The sequence below is a fragment of the Pangasianodon hypophthalmus genome, chromosome 4 (assembly GCF_027358585.1).
Source record: "Pangasianodon hypophthalmus isolate fPanHyp1 chromosome 4, fPanHyp1.pri, whole genome shotgun sequence".
In the NCBI taxonomy this organism is placed as follows: Eukaryota; Metazoa; Chordata; class Actinopteri; order Siluriformes; family Pangasiidae; genus Pangasianodon; species Pangasianodon hypophthalmus.
Window position 1 is genome coordinate 21,587,173 of NC_069713.1, and position 27,935 is coordinate 21,615,107.

At 39.2% G+C, this 27,935-nt stretch overlaps 1 protein-coding gene across 6 annotated transcripts in view; it reads left to right on the forward strand.

Moving 5' to 3' along the window:
* The first annotated feature begins 1,502 nt into the window (after positions 1-1,502).
* Positions 1,503-27,935, forward strand: part of camk2d1 (calcium/calmodulin-dependent protein kinase (CaM kinase) II delta 1) — a 76,654-nt gene continuing 50,221 nt past the window's right edge. For 4 of the 6 annotated variants that reach the window (XM_026937311.3, XM_026937313.3, XM_026937310.3 and 1 more), the window contains exons 1-2: positions 1,504-1,842; positions 5,871-5,965. In XM_026937311.3, coding sequence (XP_026793112.1) covers positions 1,781-1,842; positions 5,871-5,965 — 157 coding nt within the window. In that variant the 5' untranslated portion in view covers positions 1,504-1,780. Of the gene's footprint in view, positions 1,843-5,870; positions 5,966-27,935 lie in introns of all 6 variants that reach the window. The other 2 variants (XM_026937309.3, XM_026937308.3) reach the window with 1 other exon arrangement.

The window sequence follows — 27,935 nt, forward strand, 5'->3', positions numbered from 1 at the left end:
TCTTCTGGGAAGACTTTCCACTAGATTTTGGTGCATGCCTGTGGGGGTTTGTTCATTCACTCATAGGAGCATTAGTGAGGTCAGGTACTGATGTCAAGCAAGGAGGTCTTGGGTGCAGTCGTGGTTCTTGTTCATCCAAAAGGTGATCCAGGGGGTTGAGGTCAGGGCTCTGTGAAGGACACTCGAAGTTCTTCCACTCCAACTTTGACAAACTATGTCTTTATAGACCTTACTTTGTGCACAAGGGCAGTGTCATGCTGGAACATTTTTGGGCTTCTTAGTTCCACTGAAGGGAAATCTTAATGCTATAGCATACAAGGACATTCTATACAATTGTGTCCTTCCAACTTTGTAGCAACAGTTTGGGGAAGAACCACATATGGGTGTGATGATTAGGTGTCCATAAACCTTTGGCCATACAGTGTATATGTTGCTGACTTTTGTTGTAGTCATAAGATAAAATAACTGCAGTTTGTGATAGTGGACTGAGATTTTTGGCCCTGCCCTATATATTACCAAAGGTGCAACTCATACTTTTCTAGGCCACTAGATGGGGTATTTAAGCTCTGTACTGAGAGTACTGAACAATGCAATACATTCTAAATTGATCTGTCTTGGTATGATGGTCTAACTTTCAGTAACCACTGATCAGGGCTGTGGTGTATATCCCTGGAGCCTATCCTGGGAACAGTGGGTGTAAGGCAGGAATACACCCCAGATTGACCTCCATCACAGTGCATCACACATACAGTACATACACACATTCACTTCTAGCCAATCAACCTTCTGACATGTTTTTGGTAGGAAACTCATGTAGAGAACATGCACAGAAACTCCACACAGACTCAGACTCGAACCCGGGTGCTGTTCGGCACCAACGCTACCCACTGTGCCAATTTATTGTACATTAAATTTGAAGCTATTTTAATAAAAAGAAAAAGAACAAAGCTCTGCGACTCTGACCGGGGGGGGGGGGCATGGTGGCCTAGTGTTTAACACCGTTGCCTCACACCTCCAGGGTTGGGAGTTCGAACCTCGCCTCTGCCTTGTGGGCGTGGAGTTTACATGTTCTTCCTGTGCTTTGGGGGTTTTCTCCGTGTACTCTGGTTTCCTCCGCCAGTCCAGAGACATGCGTTGTAGACTGATTGGCATTTCCAAATTGCCCGTATTGTGTGAATGGGTGTGTGTGTGTATGTGGTTGTGCCCTGCGATGGATTGGCACCATGTCCAGGGTTTCCCTACTTTGTTCCCAGCGTCCCCTGGGATAGACTCCAGGCTCCCCACGACCCTGTAGAATAAGCAGTACAGAGAATGGACGGGTGGATGGATGGATAGATGGATGGATGGAGAGATGGATGGCTGGATTGACTCTGACCAGCTTACTGAAAGTGAGTTAGAGACTGAGAGCAGTGCGTTTCTGAGGTTGAGCGCTTTCATGTGCACTTCCCGTGTTCGCCGCACGGGGGCAGTGTTGTCTAAGCGGATATTCAGGCTCTCTCTTGCGAAGCAGGAAGAGGCGAAAGCGGATCATTGACGTCCGAGCAGCCGCAGGAGCAGAGGTGCGGTGTCGACGCTCTCAACTTCACTTACGAGCGAGCCACCTGCAGAACAGAGCCACAACACACTACCTGCTCAGAGAGCTGCCCTGGAGCTGACACCCCGGACTTTTTCTTCTCTCCTCCTCACTGAGGCGTTTACTTTCATTTCGTGAAGCACAGCTGAGGAAGCGAGACGTTAGACCTGACTGCTGCTCAGATTTGTGCTGGCTGTCTCTCTCAGCATGGCTGCGACCACCTGTACCAGGTTCACCGACGAATACCAGCTCTATGAAGAACTGGGCAAGTAAGTTTACGAGTGCACTTTAGACACCATGAAAAAACAACAGCCCTGGGCTTTATGGCTGCTGATTTAGTCTTGATATTTTTTTTTTCAATGCTTTGCATAGTTTACTATCTAACTCCTGCTCTGAAATTTGCATTTTTATACTCTATACTTGTGCAAAAATTCAGATTTTATTGTGCATTTTAGTTTGCAACAAACATACTTTTTAATTCTCGTTTTTTATATGAACTCCGACGCTAGAAACAGCTGCACTGTCTTAGTGTTTATTGGATTAATGCCTGAAGCACTAAACACCCCATTGCTCAATAAAACATCAAACCCAGGGCTTTTCCACACGTAGGCTACAGTGTGTAGGAGCCGTCAACCAATCAGAGCCAAGCAAGCTGTGCTGTGCTGCATTCTCATTGGCCAGCGCTGAATGAAGTGTAGGAAAGGTACTCTAACATCTTATATTAATGTATACTGTAGCCTACATGAGCCGAGCTAAGCATGACCAGACAGTTTCAACTATTTGAATGTGGGGTTTTTTTTGGCAAAGAAAGTACTTTTACATGACAGTTCATCTTTCATACAATTCTAAATGAAGTACAACAGGATACTGAGTGGAAATCTTATGGCCAAGCTTATGGCCTAACAGAAATAGTAGTTAGGTAGGTCACCTCTCCAGACCTGACCGGCTAACGTTAGAGAAGCATACAGACACTTTCTCTGTAAAATAGTTAAAAATTAAGTAGCATTGTTGGTCAGGCAGCACAGAGGCACCTTGAGGGTTTCCTCTGGGTTTTCCGGTTTCCTCCCACCTCCCAAAAACAAGCCAGTAGGTGGACTGGCAACTCTAAATCGCCCCTTGGTGTGAGTGTGTGTGTGTGCGCGTGTGTGTGCGCGTGTGTGCACACACATGGTGCCCTGTGATGTATTAGTGTCCCATCCAGGGCATATTCCCTCCTCGCGCCCAGTGTTCCTGGGATAGACTCTGGATACACTGTGACCCTGACCAGGATAAAGAGCTTACTGAAAGTGAATGAATATTGACAGTCACAATATTAACACTGGATAAATCACTGATCTGAACTTTTCCGATTTTTGCTATGATACCCATATCAGTGCCTGATGAATACTGGCTGATGCCTGATATTGATCTGATACTGACATCCTTGCAGTAAGTCAGTGGGATGATGGTGATGTGCTTTAAGCCAACTTGTGTCCAGTGTTTACATATAAGACTGGCAGTCAATATAACTTGTGTTCAGCACATAAAATATGTCAGCTCTGATTTGATATCAGAATTTCAGGCCTGTACTGGTCTTAGTACTGATACATTATTGATCTGGTGTATCTCTACTTCTGTAGAACTCTCAGATAACTCTATGCTTATGTAATCTTAAACCTTAATGGTTCTACCATGTGCAAAAAATCACTGAGGGGGAATAAATAAGACCGTAAAGAAGGATGTGGACAGAGACAAAAGTCCAAGTACAATTTGTGCTACAAGAATAAATTAACTGAACTGCTCAGTTCAAGCTGACACTTTATTGATCCCGAGGGAAATTGTAGTGTTACTGTAGCAGCACAACACTTTACATGTCATAACGCTATAATATTAGAAGTGTTTTATAAGGCATGAGAATCTTTACAAAAGTACCAAAGATTGCAGTTATTAAATAATCATTAAAAAAAATACTGCGCTTTAAATTATTGCCTTGAAGCCGCGGATGTCTTCAGATCCTACTAATGGCTCCGGCTTGTGCATTAAAGCTTATTTAAACCGCTTATCTATCTGTGCATTAGACACAAAATTGCTTTTTGTTGCAAGTTTCTGCTTTCCATTATGAGAAGGGAGAATTGACCACTTCCGCTAGACTATTATAAGCCTATTTATCTATGCATTAAGCACTAGATGTGGATTTCCCCCTAATGCTAATCTTCATATTTGAGAAAAGTTGAAGGTGATGTTGCAAGGATGTAAAAAGGAAGATTTGGTGAAAGATCTAACGTGAGGTTCAAATGAAAGTGTAGAGTCAAGAGGAACACCGAACAACCTGCACATTTAACAGACACGCCATTAATGTCAACGGAAAATTCAGACAGTCAGGATATTTGGGTTTTGGAACCTTCTTTCCAAACATAGACTTATTCTCCATCACTAAATTGTTCTAGTAATGTTGACTCTCCATTGAAAATGCTTCATAACACATATTCAGTTATGAATAGTCAGTATATTAAATAACTATGATTATGAGCCCTGTGTATAGGAATATTAAACCCACTTGGCTTGATATGGCTGTAGCCGTATGTACTTTACCATAATTACTTATTTTACTGATTGTCTAATCATGGTGTTTAATGTTACACTTATGGAAAAAAAAACATTTTTGTGAAAAAGGGGAATTCCTTTAGCTTTTATCGTATCATGTCTGATGCCATGCGCTTGCTTGTCCACGTGTTTCCTCACAACTGATTGCTAGCTTTCAGTTTAGATAAATGAAGCATTTAATAAAAATAATTTGAAGTGCCTGTGAAGTGCTAATAATAACGAATACCACAGCAGTGTTGAATTCTTGAATCTGACTGGTCAGAAGGTGTTGATTAATTTTCTCTAACAATAGTGCCAGCTGCAAGGCAAATTACAGATTTATACCGATGTGCTCATTCTAGTCTCGTTAGGCTTGTGCGATATAACGATTAAATCATCTCTACACAATAGTAGAGTGCCACGATGTCCCGTAACTTTTACTCCAATTATGTTATATTATATTACCAGACCTGCTAACCTTTACACATTTTGCGTAGGAGCGTCACAATTTAACATCGGAGTACATTAGTGTGAGTTATCACTCGAACGTAGGCAGAAAGAGCTTCCCAATAAAATAGGAGATGAGCCAAACAACATATGAAATGATTTGCGCAGGTGTTTTGAACACTCTGATATTAACTGACAGCACCTGTAAGCCCCGCCCCCTTCCTGTAATTTATATTTACATTATATTTGTTAGGACTGCCATCGAAAAATTGATCTGTGATGTTTATTTAGTATTTTTGGAAGGGGTCCACAGTCTGTAAACGGATAAAAGTTATAAGATGTCATTCTTTAATAAATAAAGAAATTGTGATAATGGGAAATTGGCAAACAAATCACTTTGTGATGTGGTGTTACTGGAAGATAATCATCTTTGGGATGCTTACGCTATCTATGCTTTAGTCAGGCCTCATCAAACCACCCCACTGAGGATTATTTTCCTATGACGACATATTCTGTCATGTAAATTCCTTACAGATCATCTGATTCATTAAAAACCGCAAGTATACTGCTACATTAATAATTTTCCTACATTAATTTGAGCGAAATTATTACTCTCTTTGGATATTGTGAAATAATCATCTACTCTATCTGAGGTTGGTCAGGATGCATTTTTTGTTGTGTTTGCGTATTTGTACTTGCGTTATTGTCATTAACACAAATGCCAATATTGTGATAATGTGAAATAGCTCAGAAATAACAAATTCTTTAATTGGTAATGTCATTAAAAAATTAAAAAAATAAAAAGACATTTGTTTTTCTTACTTGTTTCCCTTAATGAGGCAGTATGGTGATTGATGCTAATAAAAGATATAAGAGGAAGGAAGAATAGCACTTCTACACTATACCTCATACATGTTATGAAACAGGAAGAATGTCCTCTGACAGCAGAGCAAGTGTTTCACTGATCTTTAACATATTAACACGTAGTTGGTTCAAGCAATTACAGCTTCACTGTATCTTGTGCAGGCCTGTTCGAGTCAGTTGTTTACACGTTTTTTTTTTTTTTAATTAAATAGCTACATTTTTTTTTTTTTACTTTTAAAACCTCACATATTTGCATATCCTTGAATCTCACAGTTTCAGTCTAGCTTCCTGAAGCCCCACATCAGCAGCAGGGAGTAACACTTACACCTTATTCATTCTTGGTCGACTGCTTCTTTATAACACTATTTAGCAGCTCGTTGAGCTACTATAAATGTTTAAACTAGGTTTTGCCTTTGTCTTACAGAGGAGCCTTCTCAGTGGTGAGACGATGTATGAAAATCTCCACTGGACAGGAGTACGCTGCCAAAATTATCAACACCAAGAAGCTGTCTGCCAGGGGTGAGCTCTGAAGTCTGATTGTTTCAAGTGGTCCTTGTTTGGAGAGCAAAAATCTTGAAATTAAGCCTTTGGAGATTCATGAAGCGCAGGTTTACCAAAAAGTGACGGAATGAAGTATGTGCTTAGACCAGTGTAAATATTGTTCATTCACTATTAAAGCGCTGGACTAAGTGATAAGTGCCTGTTGAAAGGTTTGTCTAGCGGTCCAGTAGAACACGGATCACTTCAGGGGTTTTACTTTCATTAACGTCTTTTCGGAGTATGATTCTATCATGATCATACTGTATTTGTACTATAGCTGGAGCGCTTGGTCATGAGTATGCTGTACGTCTTTTCTTTAGTGTACACCTGAACAGTATGATCAGTGGTTTTTAATACAGTTGTCTTCTGTCATATTTACCAGAAAAGAAACCTGAGGATGGGTGTATGGATTTTATATAATATTCTCTTAATTACATTAACCTAGCCTGATCAGTGATGATGTAATTATAAGCAAGAAATGCTGTAGTAAAATAAATCATACCTCAGGCAGCATATAGAGACCCCAACTAAATAATATGTTTTAAAATGTGTCAGTTTTACTCACCAAGTCTTGGCCCACAACCCAGCACCCACTCTGTGAGCTGTCTGGCCAGCTTCCTCACCTCTCTGGCACATTGTGACTCAGTTTGCCAATATCATGATGAAGCTGGGGACTGAAATTCTGTCTTTTCATGTGTGTCAGTGGCTTTCACTGGCAGCTGTTTACTGCCAGAGTATGAGTGTGTGAGAGTGTGTGAGAGTGTGGGACGGCTCTGATGTCTCTCTGTTGACTCACAGTGAATCCTTAATAGACCGCTGAGAAATGGAGGTTCTGTGTGCAAAGGAAAAGGTGGCTTGTCTGCTTGTTTTTTTGCACGAGAAGTGGGGTAGAGTGAGTGGCGTGTGACAGACGGAGAGGAGTGTGTGTGTGTGTGTATGTGTGTGTGTGTGTGTCTGAGTGAAAACTGAAAACGGTAATGTACAGTATGTTGATTTACTCTTGATTTGTCGGTTGACATTTCCCGGGGTTGAAATATCTGCAAGTAAGTGTGTGTGTATGTGTGTGTATGTGTGTGTATGTGTGTGTATGTGTGTGTATGTGTGTGTATGTGTGTGTGTGTGTGTGTGTGTGTGTGTGTAAGAGAGAGAGAGAGAGAGAGAGGCAGATGGAAAGAGAGCGAGATGGAGAGGGAGATGGAGAGAGGAAGATGGAGAGAGATGTTGAGAGAGGGGGAGAGGGAGATGGAGAGAGGCAGATGGAGAGAGAGGAAGATGGAAAGAGAGATGGAGAGAGGAAGATGGAGAGAGATGTGGAGAGAGAGGGAGAGGCAGATGGAGAGAGAGGAAGATAGAGAGAGGAAGATGGAAAGAGAGAGAGATGGAGAGAGGAAGATGGACAGAGAGATGTAGAGAGAGGGATGGAGAGAGGGAGATGGAGAATGATTGAGAGAGATGGATAGAGGAAGATGGAGAGAGATGTGGAGAGAGAGGGAGAGGGAGATGGAGAGAGGCAGATGGAGAGAGAGGAAGATGGAAAGACAGAGAGAGATGGAGAGAGATTGAAAGAGGTATGGAGAGGGAGACAAATCTCTTTCTCTGCCGTGTGTTGAAGGTCAGCTCTGAGACTCGGAGGAGGGATTCCCCTTATTTCGCAGCTCTGTGCTCTGAATAGAAATGAAGCTCAGGATCAGAATCCGTCTCTGCTGAGATTCATCAATACTGAGCCATGGAGCCAAAGCGCAAACTTTTTTTCAGACCCTGTGTGTGAGATTTAATGACATAACAGTAAATTAAGGAATTGAAGAGTATTATTTTGGAAACCTTTGACTTTGATTGCATATGTTTATTTAACAGGCACAAATTATAAGTGCAGCAAAATGCAATTCTATCATAGAGCTGAAGCTTGAGTATATGCTCTCACATCCTTCCAGACACCAGTGCAAAACACAGCTGTTATTTCCCAGAGCATAGCTTTCCTTCCTGAATTGACATGCCATCTGTTTAGAAAAGTAATTCCTGTGTTGGTGTTGATTTGTGCCGTAAAAATAACTTTGTGGTTTTTGAGGTATTATAACAGCTAGGCTGTATTACAGTGCAAGCTCTATGGCTGAGAGTTCCTTCCACACATACAGATTTTTTTTTTTGAAAAACATAGTTTTGGCTTTTTACCCTGGCTCACTGAAAATGAAGTCCTCAAAAGTAGATAAATTTTAAAATTCTCTTTTCATGTGGATGGGAAGAACTTATGTTATTGATTAGTCTTAATCTGTGCTAGCGAAACTGATGTTCTAAATGCAAGCAGTGAATGAAAGTCTGTATAAAGTCTCCTCATTATGTGCTTGTGTCTTTAATAGTTAACACTTTAATAGTTATGAAGCACTTTAAAATCCATAGACATTCCTCTTGCCTTCAGGGAGCCCAATTTGGGTCATCACCTGAGAATGGTGACTGGAATTGAGAGCAGCTTCAATCATTTTTGTTAGCCTTTAGGGTAAACCGACTCGCTAACCTAGACTACTTTTGGGTTCTTCGGTATAACTTAAGAAGATTAATCACTTTCCGTCCCTCGTGTGTTCCCTGGTCCTCAAAAGACACGTTGATGCCCCTGAGCTTCACTGGATTTGGTTTGTAACCAATTCCAGTTCCAGCAATCTGCACTGGTTTTAGCCTCAGTTTTTTTTTTCTTCTTTTTTTTTTTGTGTGTGTGTGTGTGTGTGTGTGTGTGTGTGTGTGTGTGTGTGCGCATGCCTGTATTGCCTGGGCTCATCGTAGCAGTGCACTGCCCATTAGTGAGGACAAAAAAGCCCTGACATTTTGTTCTAGTTAAATCATGAAAGTGATTTTGTTTGAGTTGGATGAGACTCTCAGTTCAGTTTCTGAGATCAAATTGCTTTGTTCTAGATGATCATATGGCAGACATGTAGATTAGTGCTTTATTCTCTAAAACTGACCAAAGGATTTGTAAAATCTGTTATCTAGAAGCCTTGCAGCACTGTTTAAGATGTTTCATATACCAGAGATCAAAACATTTTGTACCTTCTGCCATAATAATCTGTCCAGACACCTTGCAATGTGTTTTCCATCCTTCTGATGGGGATTAGAGTTGCAGATGTTACTGTCAGCTCAGTACAGAAGTGTTCATCAGTAAGCCTCAGTCGGTGTTGCTCCCAAACACACTCAGGACTAATAATATTAATGTGACTAAAACATGTATTATTTGGAAGGTGTATGTATATTTCGAATCGGTATGGAGATCTTCAGTCCATTTGAGAATCCTCTGGCTCTGCCCCCGTGAGAAGAAGCTTATAGACTTGTTTATGTGATTAATTCTGCTTAGAGTGATTTTCAGATTACCTTGTTTGGTCAGACTATTTTTGTTTTATGTTGTATTGTTCAGCCCAATGACTGAAATTTCATCTGCTCTCTTGCCATTCACTAAATCTCAAACGCAGTTTCTGTCACTATCTGCTTGGCATCTGCTTCGGAGCGAGTTCATTTTCAAGAAAAGCAAGATCCTGCTCCCAGTGTGGGTTGTGAAATGCTTTCATTTCTTGACCTCTCCTGGCACAAAAACAACAACAACAAAAAAAAAATTGTAGCAGCTTGCTGTCAGCCAGTGCACTTCACCATGCGAAGAGCATGGCTGGGAATGAAATTCACACATCTTATATTGCAGTGTATACTTTGCATTTCTCTGTTCTGTTTTCTCCACACAGAGCTTTCCGGAAATTTATGCCATGCAGAAATATACTACTTAGTATTTAGCCTTTTACATTTCTTCCTCACTCAGTTAAATAGCTTGTGGTTGACTATCTATCTGCAGTGTAGAGATTTCCCAGTGATAATCCCTAATTAGCAGAAAATGGAACATTTCCTGTTATGCTACTTTGTGCTTGATAAAACTATGGGCTCTCAACAATTCAACAACATTTGTGATATTTTTCAATCTACTGAAAAAGGCTCAGAAGTTAATGGTGAGTGTGGAATTCTATCATGGCTAGAATTGTGTGAACTGAAAAGGACCAATATTAGCAGCTTCATAAAAGCAAATTTCTCTTTTAAAATGGTTCAGTTGCGCAAACCCTGCATCAGATTCCCTTTTTCTAATACATTTATAATGAATATTCTGTTTTTCTGTCCCCATTTTAAGTTCAGAAACACTGAATTTTGTACTGTTGTTTTTCTAAATAAAATGAAGTTTGCCCTTTTGTCCAAATCTCAATTATAGTCAGTAAAGTGGTCAAAGGTACTGATAGCAACGATGGCTATAGATGAAATAAATATTAGTAATGCGCATTGAGGGAATTGCACTGTTGCCATGGTAAATGAGATGTGTAGAGGGAAGGGTGACATTTTGACAGGTAGAAATAATGTTTCTGTCTAATGCTGAATTCACACCTGCATGTCCCAAAGCTTTGTTGCTGTGTCCTGAGAGTTGTCAGATCAATCCACAACGTACATACTACAGGCATGACAGTGCATTTTATTTTTATCAAGGAAAGTATTGTCCAAATGTACAAACATGTCAGTGAAACATAGGGGATGGGGACAGCCGTTTTTGGACTGGATGTAATTACAACACGGCTCAATAAAAACATGACATGAGATGGTGGGGTAGAGAATAAACAGCCTCTTCTCCATGAGTATCACTACTGTACAAACACTTTTCTACGAATCTACAGGTAGCACAGTTGTCCCGTCTTTGTAGATTATCACAGCAACCTTTACGCATTTTGTGTAGGAGCTCCACATTTAAACATCGGAATACCGTTATCACTCTAGAATATGCCAAAAGAGTTTTCTTTTTATCAAAAAAAAAAAAAAAAAGGCAGATGAGCCAATCTGCATATGAATCTGGAGTGACTGACATCTCAGGGGTTTTGTACTCTCTGATGTTAACTGACCTCATGAAAGCCCCGCCCCCTTCTCCCTATCTCACAATAGTATCGTGTAGCATGAGTATCGTTAGCATTAGTGTCTTGTCTCGACTCTGCACTGATGCGCCTCCCTCGATTTCTGTCACAGTAAATGGAGGATATTTTGGGTTCATTAACGTGCAATAAAATCTATCAAGTGTGTTTGACTTGAGTATATAGTTAACATCAGTGCTAAAACTAACACTGTACAAATAATTATAATGGTAATGATAATTAGAAGGTGTCGGTCAGCGCAGACTCATTCAAACCCTGTCATTTGCTGTAAAACCCTGTATATACGTGCACTCCAGTTTCTACCTATGACAAGTGAATTCGAGAAATAGGATAACGTTTTTCAGTGTATAGAAAGTCTGATTTTAATGGATTTCAAAGGATTTCTATGGTTTCCACTTTACTTAGGTGTGTGCGTGGAAAAGGTGTACAACAAAGGCCGCACAATAAACACAACCTCATGCTTTGTTTTTTGTTTTTTGTAATTATGGAGTGGATCTAATGCAGCTGGTGTGGACTGAAAAAAAATGTAACTGCCATGTGTTTCTATTAAATTGTAAATTGTTTGTTTTTTGTAGCTGTTCGCTAGCATGAAATGCTCTACCATATTTATACTACTACATTATGCAACGCAGTGTTATTTAGCTATAGGATGTTCAGTACATTATGACACAGCAGCTCTCTGATACACATTACTAGCTACATTACCCCCACCATAGCTACATTACCCCCACCATACTTCTCCCCATCATGCAGTACTTCTCCCTAGCGTGCTCTTCTTCTCCCCATCATGATTTACTTCTCCCCAGTGTGCTGTTCTTCTCCCCACCATGATTTACTTCTCCCCAGCGAGCTGTACTTCTCCCCGACCAGGCTGTACTGCTCCCGAGCGCACTGTACTGCTCCCTGAGCACGCCGTTCTTCTCCCTACCATGATGTACTTCTCCCCGAGCACACTGTACTTCTCCCCGAGCGCGCTGTACTGCTCCCCGAGCGCTCTGTACTTCTCTCCGAGCAGGCCGTACTTCTCCCCAGTGCGCTGTACTTCTCTCCACCACACTGTACTTCATCCCGAGCGCTGTACTTCTCCCCGAGCAGGCCGTACTTCTCCCCGAGCAGGCCGTACTTCTCCCCAGCACGCCGTACTTCTCCCCGAGCGCGCTGTACTGCTCCCCAGCGTGCCGTACTTCTCTCCGAGCAGGCCGTACTTCTCCCCAGTGCGCTGTACTTCTCTCCACCACACTGTACTTCATCCCAAGTGCCGTACTTCTCCCCGAGCAGGCCGTACTTCTCCCCGAGCAGGCCGTACTTCTCCCCGAGCAGGCCGTACTTCTCCCCGAGCAGGCCGTACTTCTCCCCGAGCGCGCTGTACTGCTCCCCAGCGTGCCGTACTTCTCTCCACCATGCTGTACTGCTCTCTGAGCGGGCTGTACTTCTCCCTGAGCGCGCCGTACTGCTCCCCAGCGCGCCGTACTGCTCCCCAGCGCGCCGTACTGCTCTCCACCATGCTGTACTGCTGTCTGAGCGGGCTGTACTGCTCTCTGAGCGGGCTGTACTGCTCTCTGAGCGGGCTGTACTGCTCCCCAGCATGCCGCACTGCTCCCCGAGCACGCTGTACTGCTCCCCGAGCACGCTGTACTGCTCCCCGAGCACGCTGTACTGCTCCCCGAGCACGCCGTACTGCTCTCTGAGCAGGCTGTACTTCTCTCCACCACGCTGTACTTCTCCCTGAGCACGCTGTACTTCTCTCCACCACGCTGTACTTCTCCCTGAGCACGCTGTACTGCTCCCCAACACGCTGTACTTCTCTGCCTCCAAAGCATGTGTGTTCATTTCTGTCACACAAAAACAGCTGAGTGAAAAAACCGAATGCCTGCAGGACAACAGAGCCTTACCTTATTATTATTATTATTATTATTATTATATACATAATGGGATGATCAGATCAGGACATTTTGGAGGGATTTGAGCAGATACCCAGATACAGTTAAGGGGTTCGCAACTTTCCTTACATCTCAGCGTGGTATTTTATGTGGCATTGTACATGCAGACACTTTGAGAAGGATGTGAATTTGCTTTTGTAAGTGGCTCTGTTCCTCTGAATTCCTGTCTGGCTTTTTTCTCAGGCAGTAAGTTGAGTCATCTCAGAGAGTATGTCAAAAGGGATGGACCGATGAAGCTTTTTCAGTATCTGTCAGTCACATTTCCTTCTCTTTTATTTCAGTACTGAAGTTTCTGGGAGTTCAAAACACACATTTGCACAGGAATTTATGAAGTCTGGTGATCAGTTGGATGGAATGTTGTTATTTCTGCACACATCTGTGTTTATATGTAAATACACGTCTTGAGATGCATGCTTTTATGCATGTTGTCTTAGGCGTTAGAGCTCAGTGGATAATCTCACCGGGATGCTGTAGACTTGTACCCAGGAACTGCTGCTGTAATTAGAAAGACTATGATGTTCATATTAAACATATTTTAAGAGAGAGTAATGAGTAGGAGAGTAATGATCTGACATTGCTTTTTGAGTCTCAAGGTTTCTTCCTCTTGTCATCACAGGGGGTTTTTCCTCGCTACTGTCACCTCTGGTTTGCTCTTTGCAGATCTAAATCTCCATCCAGATTTCTGTAAAGCTGCTTTGTGACAATATCTATTGTTAGAAGCACTTTACAAACAAAACTGAATTGAATTGACATTACATCAATCACTCGGTGCAAGTAAATAAAATTGAATACAAATTCATGCTTGCTATTAAATTTGCACACACTGAGGTTTCCTGTTGGCATTTCAAAGCTTATATTAAAAGAATTCAAACAGAATTTTAACAATAATCTGTCAATTATATGGCTGATCTCATGTGGCTCAACCACAAAAGCAAAACCATACCTATATACGGACTTCTATGAGTCTTCTAAGCACACATTATATAACATTCTCATTAGTCTTTTCTTAGCTCATTAGACAGGAAACCACAGCAGGAGTCATGCATGAATGAATAAATGAATGAAAGGTTTGTACTATTACACCAGTGGCAGGTGGGCTCATGAGATGTAGAGCTGCTCGTTTTGTTTCTCAGTGGAATTCAGTTCAAGAACAGCTTTGATTCTGCATTTTCACACAGGCGACCATTGCACAAAACAGCATGGCACTATTCCTCCTTATTCTCTGTGACCAGCAACCTCACACACACAAAGCCCAGCGAGTGCACAGAAGAAAAAAGGAGAGAAACAGAAAGCTAAGCTGGAAGTGAATTTGAAAATGACTCAAATGCCTGCTTTATTGTGAGTGGGAATAAATTCGTTTTAAACAAACGTTTAATTATTGGCATTTCCAATTACTAAACAAACTATGACTACATGTATGAACGCAGGTGAGTGAATCATGACTGCACATGCTGTGTTGCTCAAAACTCATCTGTGATGCATTACACATACAGCGCATTTAGAGTAGTTTATGAGTCGATCTTGGCAGAAGAACAGAAGTAGCGACTAATTATTTAACCAGCTGTTAATGTTGTTGGTTTCCTTGTAAATTTGCGAGGACACGCTGCGGTCTCGACACTCTAAAGTGATTAAAGCTTTATACTAAATAGGACTTTGGGTATTGCAGCTATAAATAATTCAAAATGCAGATGTTTATTCACATAAGTCTACTAGGAAAATATAGCTACTACACTCTGTTACAGTAACATACGAATTTAATATTACGCATATTTTTCCTTAGAAGAATCTTGAGTGAGAATCGTGATCGCAATTCTAAGACAAAAAATTGTGTTTCCTGTATTTCCTCAAGAATTGCACAGCCCTAATGTAATGCTAGTAAAACACTGTGTTTGTGATCTGTGACGTTAAGACCTACCACAGAGCCCCCATGGCTGAGCACAGCATGGGCTTGCTAAAAATAGCTCTTTTAAGGCTAGAGAGTGCAGTGAAGTGAAAGACACTGATGAATGTATACAGGGGTTTTACTTGAATTCTCTCTGAAGAAATCCTTCATGCCTCGTTTGAGTCGTTCTCCCTCCTCCTGCCTTTCTCAGTGGCAGATCACATCTGTCTGTGTGGGAGACTCATATGTGACGAGACATCCTTCAAACAGTGAGAGCATGACAAACATATTCCTATGTTCGCATTTTCTCATTTCCTTCCATTTTGAAGTATTTTTGCTGAATTCGAAGGTTCAATTTGTAATAAGAATCTGAAATGAAATGTTCAGATGCGATACCTAAAATATTATCGGAGGTTTCGTAGATTCATTTTAAGGCATGAAGCAGTACGGAAATAAATCTTATCATCATTTGTCTCTCTTTAGTTTCTGCCTTTCTATATGTGGATATTGAATCCATGGAGAGATCCACTTAGCCTGCCAGATGAGAGAGCGAGAGAGAGATGGATGTGTGTTATATAACCAGAGATTTCTCTCATTCACAAATTCAGCAAAGCCAGAATACGAGCATGGACCCTGGTCTTTCTCATGCTATCTGTGTTGCTCTTCTTTTCTGCTCTGTTCATGCTGAATACAAATCATAGAACATTTGCAGTTTTGTGCAGTTTCATTCATTTGCAGTTTTGCGCTTTGTATTTTTTTTCTTGTGTTTGCTGATAGAAATGAATGTACAGATAAGCTGGAGATAATAGAAAAGATCATAATAATGCCATCTGCTAAACATCGTAATGACTTGTAAGTCTGTTTTCTTTTAACAAACTGTCTGGAAAGGGCCATAGAGTGTTTTCTCTAAGGAGCCATCTCAACTCTGTAATGAGCTACAAATTGTCCCTCTGATTATCTCACTGGCTGTTAGTAAGAGAGTAAATGCCTGGCAATTGTTGATTACATCAATTCTGCCATGTTTCTGCATTTAAAATGATGAAATGCTGGTTGTGGAGTATACAGTACTGTGCAAGAGTCAGAGACCACCTTTTCAGTTTTCACTCAAATGACCATGCAATATTTTGTTAATTATTTGGTGGGTCAATATTAAAGTTTAATATTATAAATAAAATATTTACAGATTTCAAACTGTTTTTGCTGTTAAAGACCTTTGTGTGATTTTCTGTTAAATACATTCTCCCAGCATTATAGTTCAATATTGTTATTGTTCATAAATCAAACATATGTCTAGCTAACAGCCTCACCATATGTTATTACATTATGATAGCTACCACTTATTAGCCTATAGTCAATTATGTTTCTGGGCAACCGGTACATGGGACTGGTTAGCACACTGGAGCTTTTATTTGCCTAGTGGGCTCGCCAATTATGATTTTCCAACCCCTGAACAGGACATATGTTTGAGAATCTTTAAGGGAAATCCAGTAATTGTTGTCATAGCGTGGGTCAAGATATTGGACATGGGACACAGTTAACAACACAGTTAATTGAGAAAACAGGCACGTAATCGAAAACCAGGCGAATGGACTTATAGAAGATGATGGCTCTGACCTGAAGGTGCAGAGTAATACCCATAACAAAACTTTGCAAACTTTGGTAATTGAAATGCACAGGCTAATAAGAACACAATTCAGGAAGGAGATAAGCCCAAAACAGAAACTAAAAACTGGAAGCCAAGATGCAGAACAGGGAATCCAAGATAGTAAACATATAGTAGAAATATTTGTACTATAAAATGACGCCTCATTCTCTGTTCATCAGTTTAACAGCAACCAGATGCGATTAGATCCTAGTCTGAGTTTGCTGGTTTGCTGAGTGTTTTTTTTTTTTTGACAATATCTATCGCATCTATATCAATATCTATGGATGAAATATGATATTTAGCGAGTTGTATCCATAGTATAAACAATTCTGACTGCATTACCAACAGCGTTGCTTCATAAGGTTTTGATCAGAGTTCAGATTTTATTACCTGTCAAATGGATGATATTTGGGAGTGAATAGGTTCTTAGTCATGACACCTTCAAATGCATTTACCAAGTTACTTTTTAAGTGTAAATTGGTTGTCTAAAGCAAAAGTGCTGAAAGTAGGAATGTTATTTATCTAATCTCTATCGAATGATTTATCAGCACTATGTGATAGATGAGGAAGAAAGTCCACAGCTATGGGGGAACCACAAGATGTCAACAAGTCAATAGTAAGTCTTTGATCATTAGTCACAGTCCACCAAAGCAGACCCCTCGAGCTGAAAATATGCAGGCATGAATCCATAAATATGTGGCCAGGTGTCTGTGTAATGGTTTTGTGTAAACCTGCTGTAGTCAGAAATGGCATAAGAAAGGTGAAGGTCCCAAAATCTAAATAAAAAGTGACTCAGCAGGTAGATGAGGCTTTTGTATCTTGTGCACCACTTAAGCACGCACCCGAATCACAAGCAAAGGGGGATTGATCCCTTGAGTGTTCAGTTGACATCCTAATTTACACAAGTAGGCCAGTGGCCCTGAGGAGAGTTTAGCTTGGCTTAAATAGAACCTTTTTGTCTTTCAGAGTATCAGTCTTCGGAGGTCCAGAGATGTCAAGCCACTTTACAATAAACAATAATCTCTTCTCTAATTCAGAATTTCTCATGTAGAAAGGTTCGATGTTTGTGATATTGCACACTGTTTGAACAGAAACCAACAAACATTCTTATTTTTTTTCTTAAGACATGTCTAAATGTGTCATTGAAGCACTGAAGTTCCATGGAAGAAGCATATCACTTTATATAATAACCAATATAACTGAATTTCATACCAAATGACTGTAGGCTTGTTAATGAGTGAGGTCTGTTTGACTGTAGGCTTTGCACTTTCTCACTTAAATATTAATGCATGTTTGACAGATGGTTCTTGTTGAGAACTGGATGAACATTTGCTCCTCTTTCACTCAGAATGATCACAGTGTAAACAAAAACCACCACAATGTTTTCATATACGCTCACATTTATTATTACTGAACACATTATTGTAACATTTCAAACACAGACATCTGTTTATTGGTGGTTGCTGCTTATTTTTTGTTAATTAGCATATATATTATTGAAATTCAGAAGAAAAGAGTGGACAAAAACAGAAAGCCTGTGGTTATGTCAATTCAAGGAGATGTAAGTAAGGGAAAGTGGACAGGTAGCATTAGTGGTAGTATCTAATTTTTTTTTAAGTATCACAGCAAGGGTTTGTGAAGGAGTTAATTCTAGTTTCATCACTTTGGGAGGAAATGAAGTTTTATTGAATTTCCATATTATTCTTGGAAGGCCTATAAATTCAGTAGCAGAACATTAGACCCGATAAAAAAAAGTTTTAAGTTTATTAGAACTCACTGCCTGACCTTTCTTTACTAATAAGAAGTAGATGTATAATTATAAAGTTTAAGATTAGGATAGGAAAAGCTTCTATGCAGCATATCGTGATACAATTAGAAAAAACAGTCATATATTGTCTGTATTTTAAACTGTAATTAGATTATTAGTCACTTTGTACAGAACGTGCTGGAAACAGAACTTCGAGTGTGTTCATGAAGCCCTGTCAAACTGCTTCTTCAGTCTCTGATCCATCCATCCTGACAGGTTGTCGCTAAAATATTAGAGCAGCTTGTGCTTTACACTTCCTGTCAGCTATCTTCTGGGATTTTTTTTAAAGGATCTGACAGTGTAAAAAGCATGACAGGCTTTTTTATACGCTAAAACCTGTCCAAGATAAGCAAAAATATAGTGCTTACATTGTTTTTTCTATTCCATTCCAGGTAATGCAGCTTTATTGAATTTTTTCACATTCACATTTTTTTACATTCCAGGTAATGCAGCTTTATTGAATTCCAGGTAATACAGCTTCTACCAATAAACATTTTCGGATTAATCTTCATTCTTGGAGCCAGATATAAATACACGCTTAAGAAATTACGAACGCTTATAGGTTCTTTGGTCGTCTCTCTGGTGGAACCCTTATTAGTGCTATGTGTAATGTTTCTCTGTCACTACATGGAAAGGGTTCAAGCAGATCCTTTTTGAAGGCTATGAACTCGTAATTATCCACTGAACCCTCACTTTTTGTTGTGGTTGACTGTGGCTTCTGTAACATTTAGAAAAAATGTCACAAGAGTTTAATGTGTTGAATTTTTTGTTAGATGTGATCAAATGAATGAACATGTTTCTGTAAATTATCGTGCCACTAATTTACACCTGGTATGTTCTATTACGCAAAATTGTGGCAAAATCTCACACCTGGGAGCAAACACTGCCTACAGCTCTGAGATGCTAATTTGCACCTGGTTTTGCGAGTCTGACATTATCACACCCAAAACTAGCTGCTACTAATTTTCCAAAGTACATCAAACGGAATATGTAATTATCCACAATTTCTTACAAGTTCTCCACCCTTTTTTTGTGCAGACCTCCTACTTTTTGTGTGATCCTGCCTCAAATGCATTTGTATGAAGAGGAAAACGGTGCTTGAATTTGTTATTTAGACTTGTACATCTTACATGCAAAGTTTTCACACAGAATGCAGAATAATTACACCTGAAACAGGCAAAAACAGCTTGTAAAACCTGGTACTCAGTCTCTGGCTCACAAGACAGTGATGACCATTAGACAACAATTACAGTGTTGAATCAGCCTGAGAGCTGAGATCTGAGCAAGGAATGGAAAAACGAATGTCTCCTCTAGTAATTACCTCTGTCTGAGCAGCTCTCTCAGAAAAATATCAGCCTGCTGGACAAGGAAGTACATAGAAAAGAAACAGAGATTTAAAGAGATTTCCAGGCTGTGTGCTCTTCCTACCATGTATATTTGTGTCATTCGACTATTCTTTTTTACCATTTTGTTAAATGGTAAAATGTTATTGTTGCCATATGGCAACAACGCACGATAATGGAACTCTGGTACAGTGGATATAAAAAGTCTACACACCCCTGTTAAAATAGTAATGTAAAAAAAAAAGAAACCAAGATAAATCAAGATACATCATGTAACTTTTCCACCCTCAATGTGAAATTACGACATATAAAAATTTAGTGAAATACAATCAGAAACATTTTAGGAAAAAGAGGAAGAATAAAAAACAATACCCTGGTTGCATAAGTGTGCACACCCCTAAACTAATACTTTGTTGAAGCACCTTTTGATTATATTACACCACTCAGTCTTTTGGCTAAGAGTCTATCAGCATGGAACATCTTGACTTAGCAATATTCTTGCAAAAACATTCTAGATCCATCATATTGTAAGAGTATCTCCTGTGCACAGCCTGCTTTAGCTCACCCCACAGATTTTTAGTTGGATTCAGGCCTGGGCTCTGGCTAGGCCATTCAAAAACATTGATGATCTTTTGGTTAAGCCATTCATTTGTTGATTTGGATGTATGCTTTGGGTCATTGTCGTGCTAAAAGGGGACATACCTTGTCATCTTCAGCTTACTAGCAGACACCTGAAGGTTTTGCACTAAAATTGGCTGTTATCTGTAGCTATTCATTTCCTCCACCTTGATAAAAGCCCCAGTTCCAGCTAAAGAAAGAATGGTTTCTTTTTTTTTTTTTTTTACATCACAGAAACCTGCCATTTTAACAGGGGTATGTTGACTTGACTTTTTATATCCATTGTATGTGTATTCGTGAATTGAAACAGGCCTACACAGCAAATAGACACTAGACTTCTCTAATAGTATATTTACATTTTTCACACTCAAAGTAAGAAAACCTGTAGTAATTTCAGACATTTTGAAATTAAATTAAAGACATACGTCATCCAAAACATCTCTTGGATTAGCCATACTAAACTCTGTTGACTCTTTTGAGTATGGGAGAAGAAAAGCAAGTCATCATTTCCTATGTCTTTATATCACGCAACCTGTTTCTGTGTAAGCTGTGAAGATATAGATATATGTGATCTTCAGTGCTGTTCAAGATTTATTTGTAATTTGTAAAAATTCTGAGTTGACTTTTTTAATTTAAACTTTCATGGTTTTCACTTTGGTCATCAGCTTCCTACATGACCTTGACTGCCTTTTGGCTACCGGCTTACAGTGGCACCAATGGACTTTGGCCCTCAGTTCATCTCTACATAAAAGGACTAGTGCAGCAATCCTTTAGTCTTTTAGTCTGTACAGGTCTGTCACCTCCTCATCTGTACACTCCGCTCAAACAGATAAGGTTCCAAATTTCAACTTTGATGCCAATACCACTCTCAGCACCATTGTGCTTGTTGTCTCGTACATAGATCGCTAACTAGCTGGGCCAAGTATTTGTCGTAACTTGTTGTATAGCTGCATTACATTCTGGAACTTGAAGTCCAATGTTTGCTGTCTCCACTACTTCTTCTACTCCTTTCTCATTGATATGACGTTGAACGTTGCTGGAAAATGGCGAGTACAATAAGAAGCCCCTGCTATTTTGTTTTTAGGAGGTAACGGCATGACCTGACTGTTATTCCTTATATTTGATATTGTTGAATTTTTTTTTTTCTCCCATTAAATGTCATTGTAACTGCACTAGCAATGTCCCCTTGTGACATCATCATGGGACACAACGGCTGACTTCTCACAGGAATAAGAAAAATAAAGTACCAGTCAACAAATTAGCACCAGAATCTCTATGCACACAAACATTCACAAATATTTAACTATGAAAATATTTCTTTCTCTCAGGCTGGAGATTTCCTTTAAGGAGGACACTGAATGTGGTCTCTGATGTTTCTGACTTATCTTGTACATCATAGTTGAATCTAGCACACCTACAATCAACACCCCATTGGGCTGCTTAATTATTTAACCTGTTGACTGACAGGTTTGACTGTCACACAGCATGCAGGGAAGCCCCATAATTAGGTTATTAATATATTTGCAATGTTTAGATAGGTGATTACTGCCATTACTGGCGTAAATTAAAAACTAAGGTATACCAAACATTCACACCTGACAGATCTTCCTGTTTCTGATTTGCACTACATTTACTGATAGATGTTATGCCTTTGTTTAAGACAAAAGCTCTGTTTGGATGGGATAAGATTTCCTTGCAGGGGTTATGTTTGGGTAGTTTTGGTGAATGACAGGTGAAGGACATCTACTGTCTTCTATTATAATGATCATCATTATAACAACCAAATTTGGAACTGGAATTGGAATTGTGTTTAATCATTTCATGTTTGATTGTTTAAAGCAAAGTGTATTTATTTTGCTAGTATAAAAGAATTATTACATCATGTATCTTTGCCAGAAAAGAAGTTTGATATCACTTTGATAAGCTTAAAGTCTGGCCAAATAATTATGTTATTGTTAAAATGTTACATTAGGCCTGTAACACAGATGTACATATATCAGAACCTGCTTTAATTCCACTTCCATGATACTAATGAAAGAAGTAGCGCTTCCAGTGTAACCCCTGTGGATCTGATTGTAGTCTCCACCCAAAATAACCTGAGCCGATGCCAACAGTGCAAATCCACCTGGGCCAAAGTACACAAAATGAACTCATACCAACCCCAGGGGTAAAAGCATGTACTGAGGTGTGTCTGTGTACAAAGCGTATTTGTACAATTATACTGTACCTGTGAAAATGAAATCTCGGCTATAACTAATAACAACAAAAATTTATTTCTTATTGCTGATCCTCACGAGAACATACATGTCTTTATTTTATGGAAGTGATTTGTTCTAAGTGGTGTTTTGTTCTCAGTGCTACTTAAGTGTACAATAGGGCAAGTTCATCAGTGCCTAGTTTAATTACCTCAGTATTTTTAGTTATACATGACTGGAAGTTCAGACTAGCATGATTATGAAAATTTTGAATATTAGTAGTCTTCATACATTTAAAAAAATTATACATATTAACTATGTTTATATTGAAACATTTGTGATTTGCTTAGTGATCCTGTTCCTGGCTGGCAGGAGTAAAACTCGATGTGGTCTTTTGCTGTTGTAGCCCATCCACCTCAAGGTTCGACGTTTTTGCATTCTGAGATGCTTTTCTGTTCACCACAGTTGTAAAGAGTGATTATTTGAATTACTGTGGTCTTCCTGTCAGCTTGAACCAGTCTGGCCATTCTCCTCTGACTCCTTTTATCAACAAGGCATTTCCGCTCACTGCTGTTCAGTGGATGTTTTTCGCACCATTTGGGCTAAACACTGTTGTGTGGGAAAATCCCAGGAGATCAGCAGTTTCTGAAATGCTCTAAACAGCCCATCTGGCACCAACATCCATGCCACAGAGATCACATTTTTTCCCAGTTCTCATGTTTAACGTGATAATTGCATGAATGAGCAGGTGTACAGGTGCATAAGGGGTGTGGTGATTTTTGCAAGACCAAACTGCGCAAGCAAACCCAAGGACACGTTACATTTCCCTTTTTCTTGCCATCTGTTGTCACAGACTTGTACACTGATTGCAGCTGATAGCTGTCTCCTGACATTACGTTTAATACACTGGCACTACATCCTGCATTGTGATTCACTGCAGTGAAATCATTGCAGAAAGAGTCACAGCTCGTTTCCGGAGGAATCAAATTTGTTCATTTTTATTTATTTATTTATTTTTAAATGCACTTTTGTTTCTTTTCATTGGACTGCTGATTCAGACACATTATTTATGATATTATCTGAGGGATAGTCAGAGCTGAGCAGTGCTGAAAATAAGCTGGGTGACTTTCAGTTGCACTTTATTTAATGTTGTGCTGATGATTATAATCAAGTTTCACTTCACAGTGGAAAAAGCACCGTATTCACATCAACATGGCCATTTTTTTCATGTTATGAATAGGTGGGTCAGCAATGCTGTCTTGAATTGAACTCCACTGTACCACTGCTGTGCAGCTGGTTTATAGGTTCTTAAAATTTTTTTATTTGATGGCGCTTTACAGATATTTGCCTTGAAAAATAATACACAATGCATCTAAGTTTAGTGCATTTTCAATTCAGTGTCCAAAATATATTTTACTGCAAATAATCTCAAGCAGAGAATCCTAAAATCGTTTTCAACATATTTTCATGCAGACTCTTTGTCATTAATGATTGATCTACCAGCAGGTTTTTAAATGTTCATTTTTTCAGCTGTAATGTGGTTCATAGTTAAAGTGTCTAGACTGTGGCTTACAGTGGAAAGTAGATAGCAGCTGGAGTTTGTTGCTTGTATAAACTGTGCTGGTCCTAATGACTGATTCTTAATGACAAAGCTGGCATCTTGTTTCCTGTAGAAATGATGTTTTTAATATAAGTGGCTTATTTTCAGGGCGGAGCTACTTTTCTGAGTATAAATAAACAGTATTTTTGATTTGACATGAGTTTTTAAAAATCCAATGTTCAACTTCGCGACATTTATTTACAATCACTGATAAAGGGTAAAAAAAAAAAGTAATTTAGCCCCAGAAGTATAAGTCAAAGGACAAAAAGATTTTATGTAATTAAATTTCAAAGCCCGAACAAAATAAAGCAGTTTCCTGATGAAAGTCTGCACTTCAGACACCAAATGTTTAGTCAGCAGCGAAAATGTCTGAGACAGTGGAGACAGATGAGTATCTCTGGCCCAATTTATCAGGTATCTTCAGTTTTAAATGGAAACAACATGGTAATAATCTGTAAATGGAGATATCAACATTTCATAGCTCAACATTCAATGGAAACAGTTAAGCCATTATCTAGCTGAAGTGAGTTAGTCTAGCTAGCTCTAGCTAGCTAGATCTTTTGATGTTTTACAGTATGATCTGTATTAAGTCTAAGATGTCACTTTGATATCTGTTAGCTACTGCTTGTTGTGTTAAATATATGTAATTACTGCTACAGTCTATTGGTAACTCGCATGTATGAAGTAACATGAGCTCGCTAGCTAGGTAATAAACCTTACAAGTTACCGAAACCCATTCAGCATTTGGCAAAGTTAGATAGCCAGCTAACGTTATTTTTTACAAGCTGTTGATTAATCAAGGTAGTGTTCAATTCCGTTTAGCTCATTTGGTCAGTTAATGTAATTGTTTAAAAAATGCATTCCTCAGATATTTTTGGATTAGTTGTGTCTAGTGTAGAGATGTAAAGTTAAAAAAAAAAAAAAAAAGTTGTTTCAAAAGTAATTACTTAGGTAGTTTTTCACCAGAAACTTTAGACTTAATCAGTCTGATTGATCTGGTTACTGATCAGAAGGACAGAGGTTCAAGCCCCAGCGCTGCCAAGCTGCCTCTGTTGGGCCCTTGAGCGAGGCCCTTAACCCTTTCTGCTCCAAGGGCACCGTATCATGGCTGACGCTGTGCCCTGACCCCAGCTTCCTAACGAGCGGGGATACGTGAATAAAAGAAATTCACTGTGCTATAACGTATATGTGACAAAAGCTTCTTCTTCTTCCAACATTGCTCATTTTGCATTTGGATTAGGTCAGAGGATCAAGATTGAGCTGGACTTGACTTCTGATGCAAATAAACCTCATGACTTTCTATGTTTTTTTTTTCTTTTGCTTTGCATAGCAGGAACATCAAATTAGTCTTTCTTCCACATTAGTTTTATCATGAGTGATTTTTCCATGGTGGTTTCATGTAGTCTAAACTTACTAATAGTGTACATCTTAGTAATATGTCTTCTTTGACTCCTTACATACAGTATGTGTTGTGGAAAGATGCTGCATAACCTAAAGAATCTGGCCTGTTGCTTTAAAATAAGAGCCCACGACTGTATGCAAATGATTTATTTAAATTTGGTGTGAGACATTTACATAAATGGAAATCTGCACTTTGAATACGGAAACTAGTCCATTGATGTGCTATTGCATTCTGTGCAAAACTCCTTCTTTACTCATTCTTACATTTTACCTTTTAAAAACGAGCACATTTTTAAACCTGTTTGTCATCTGAAGCAATCAGATGTTGTTTACTAAATACAGAACTTGATCTTCAACTGTGCATAACAGCAGCTGCACGGACTCTTAGACGGTTCATTGGAGCAGAGGACCAAAACATGAAAGATAAAGAATGGAAGATGATAAAGCTAGACTAAAGAAGGTTTATGGTTGAAGATTAGAAAAGGAGAATCCAAAGTTTGCTAAGAATTAAGTAAGAAGTATTAGACCAGCATGTCGTGTTTTATCATTGTTCCTAGGAAGCTGGCTGACTAATGTTTTGTGCTTTAAAAGTTGAAATAGTTATGATTTGTCTAAGATGGCTCATGACTGTGGTTGTAACAGTGCAAAATGGAAACTTCTAACCAGGGCTGATTCAAACTGTCTAAACCACCACAGTAGCAGGTCATATCAAGTGTGACTGTAATCTAAGCAGCACTAGTTTGAATGTGACTCACTGATGTTTGAGGTTTTTTTTTTTTTTGCTGGGAGGGAACAGGAAAGGTTAGAATGTGTACATGCATGTGTGTAAGTGTGTGTATAATATATAAATTATGACTACCTCTATTCTGTCAATTTTAATGTCTGACCATAATACTGCAACCTGACAATGTTTAGACTTTTATTTTTATTTATTCAACTTTATTTCTATCATGGGAGGTTTGAATTTGTGTTTCTGATTTGTCAGTAAGTGTTCATTAAATTTTATTTATACCACAGCACATTTGAATTCTCTAATCACAAGGTGACGATTAATTTTCTATAACAGCAGCTCTGACAGTAGCTGTAACATAAATGATAGGGTTACATCAATGCATTCGTTCTAATAACAGAAGAAGAAGCCTTTATTTGTCACATGTACAATACAGCCCCTGGAGCAGAGATGGTTAAGGGCCTTCCTCAAAGGCCCAACAGTGGCAGCTTGGTGGTACTGAGGCTTGAACCCCCAACCTTCTGTTATCATTTCTATAGCAACAGCTCTTTCACAGGGACTTGTATGGCAGACTTGTACTGTATGTTCGACATCATTTTAGCCTAATTCTAAACAGTTTTTAAAAAATAAAATCTGTTATTTATCAATGAAAAACATTTAATCATTTGATTTTTGTTAGAATCCATTTATGTAACATTTATGGGAGGAGTCTCAGGTGTCAGGGCTTGGTAAAGGTAAATTTTTTGCCAAAGGAAAGTTTTCAGCCTGGTGAGGGAAAGATCGTTTAAAGCTTCTTTAAAGTAAATGATTACAAGAACTAGCTTGCTTACTAACTCGTGGACGTTCCATAACATTAAATGTAACTATAAAAGGTTAAAAAGTGCAATGTAATTTAATTGTTCATTAAAATAAAATTTTAATTGTAATCGTTCACAAATCCGTGTGGTATAAGTGGAACAATGCACTACCACAATTTGTTTATGTGACAGAAAGCCCTATGTAACAGTTATGGAAGGAGACTCCAGTGCCAGTACTTTGTAAGAGTTAAATGTATAGTTGTTTCTTTAAAGTATTTCTGGAGAGGGAAAGATTTGAATGAAAGACAAAAAGAGAGGTAATTTTTGGTGAGGGTTTAACAGTTTATAGCTAAGACAAGTGATAGTGAGGCCTAGCTTGTTTTGAGTTTCACTAAATGTAACAAGCAGAAAAAAATAGATTAATATTAAATGCTGTTCTTTAACAAAGAAAAATGTATAATTTGCAAGTTGTTGCCATGGTATACGCACAATAGAGCACACTGATTCGTGCACCATCACCCCACACTGTTGTTAATTTTCCTATAACTGCACTCATTATTGGCTTTTATGCATTTATTATTTACTTTGTCCTAATGCATGGGCACTCACCTGATCCACTGAAGCTCGGTACTGCTTCAGAGGTGTATCACACCTGATGACCTTTTTGTCAGGTTTTTTTTTTTTTGCACTGACAACACAACGAGAATGTCAATGTCTCTAGCTATTGACCTAGCTGTAGTGAAGCTATCAGCCACCCACCGACTTCCTGAATGTCTGCCAGCCTAATGTATTTACACCAATCGTTGTAAAATGCCTTGTTTGCTTAGTGACTCATGTTATATCCACTGTCCCAGCTGACCCTGCCCCGAACAAGTCCACTGAAAACATGGTCTCCTCAACTCAACACAGCACCAATATCAGATTGCCCTATTTTGATTTCAGCACATTCATCTCATACCAAACTCAGTCCACTTGGGCTCCATAAAGTACTCAGCAATTCAATCTGGGACTTTTAGGCAAATCTTAATGTTAAATAGGGTTTTGTAGGATTCTGTATCTA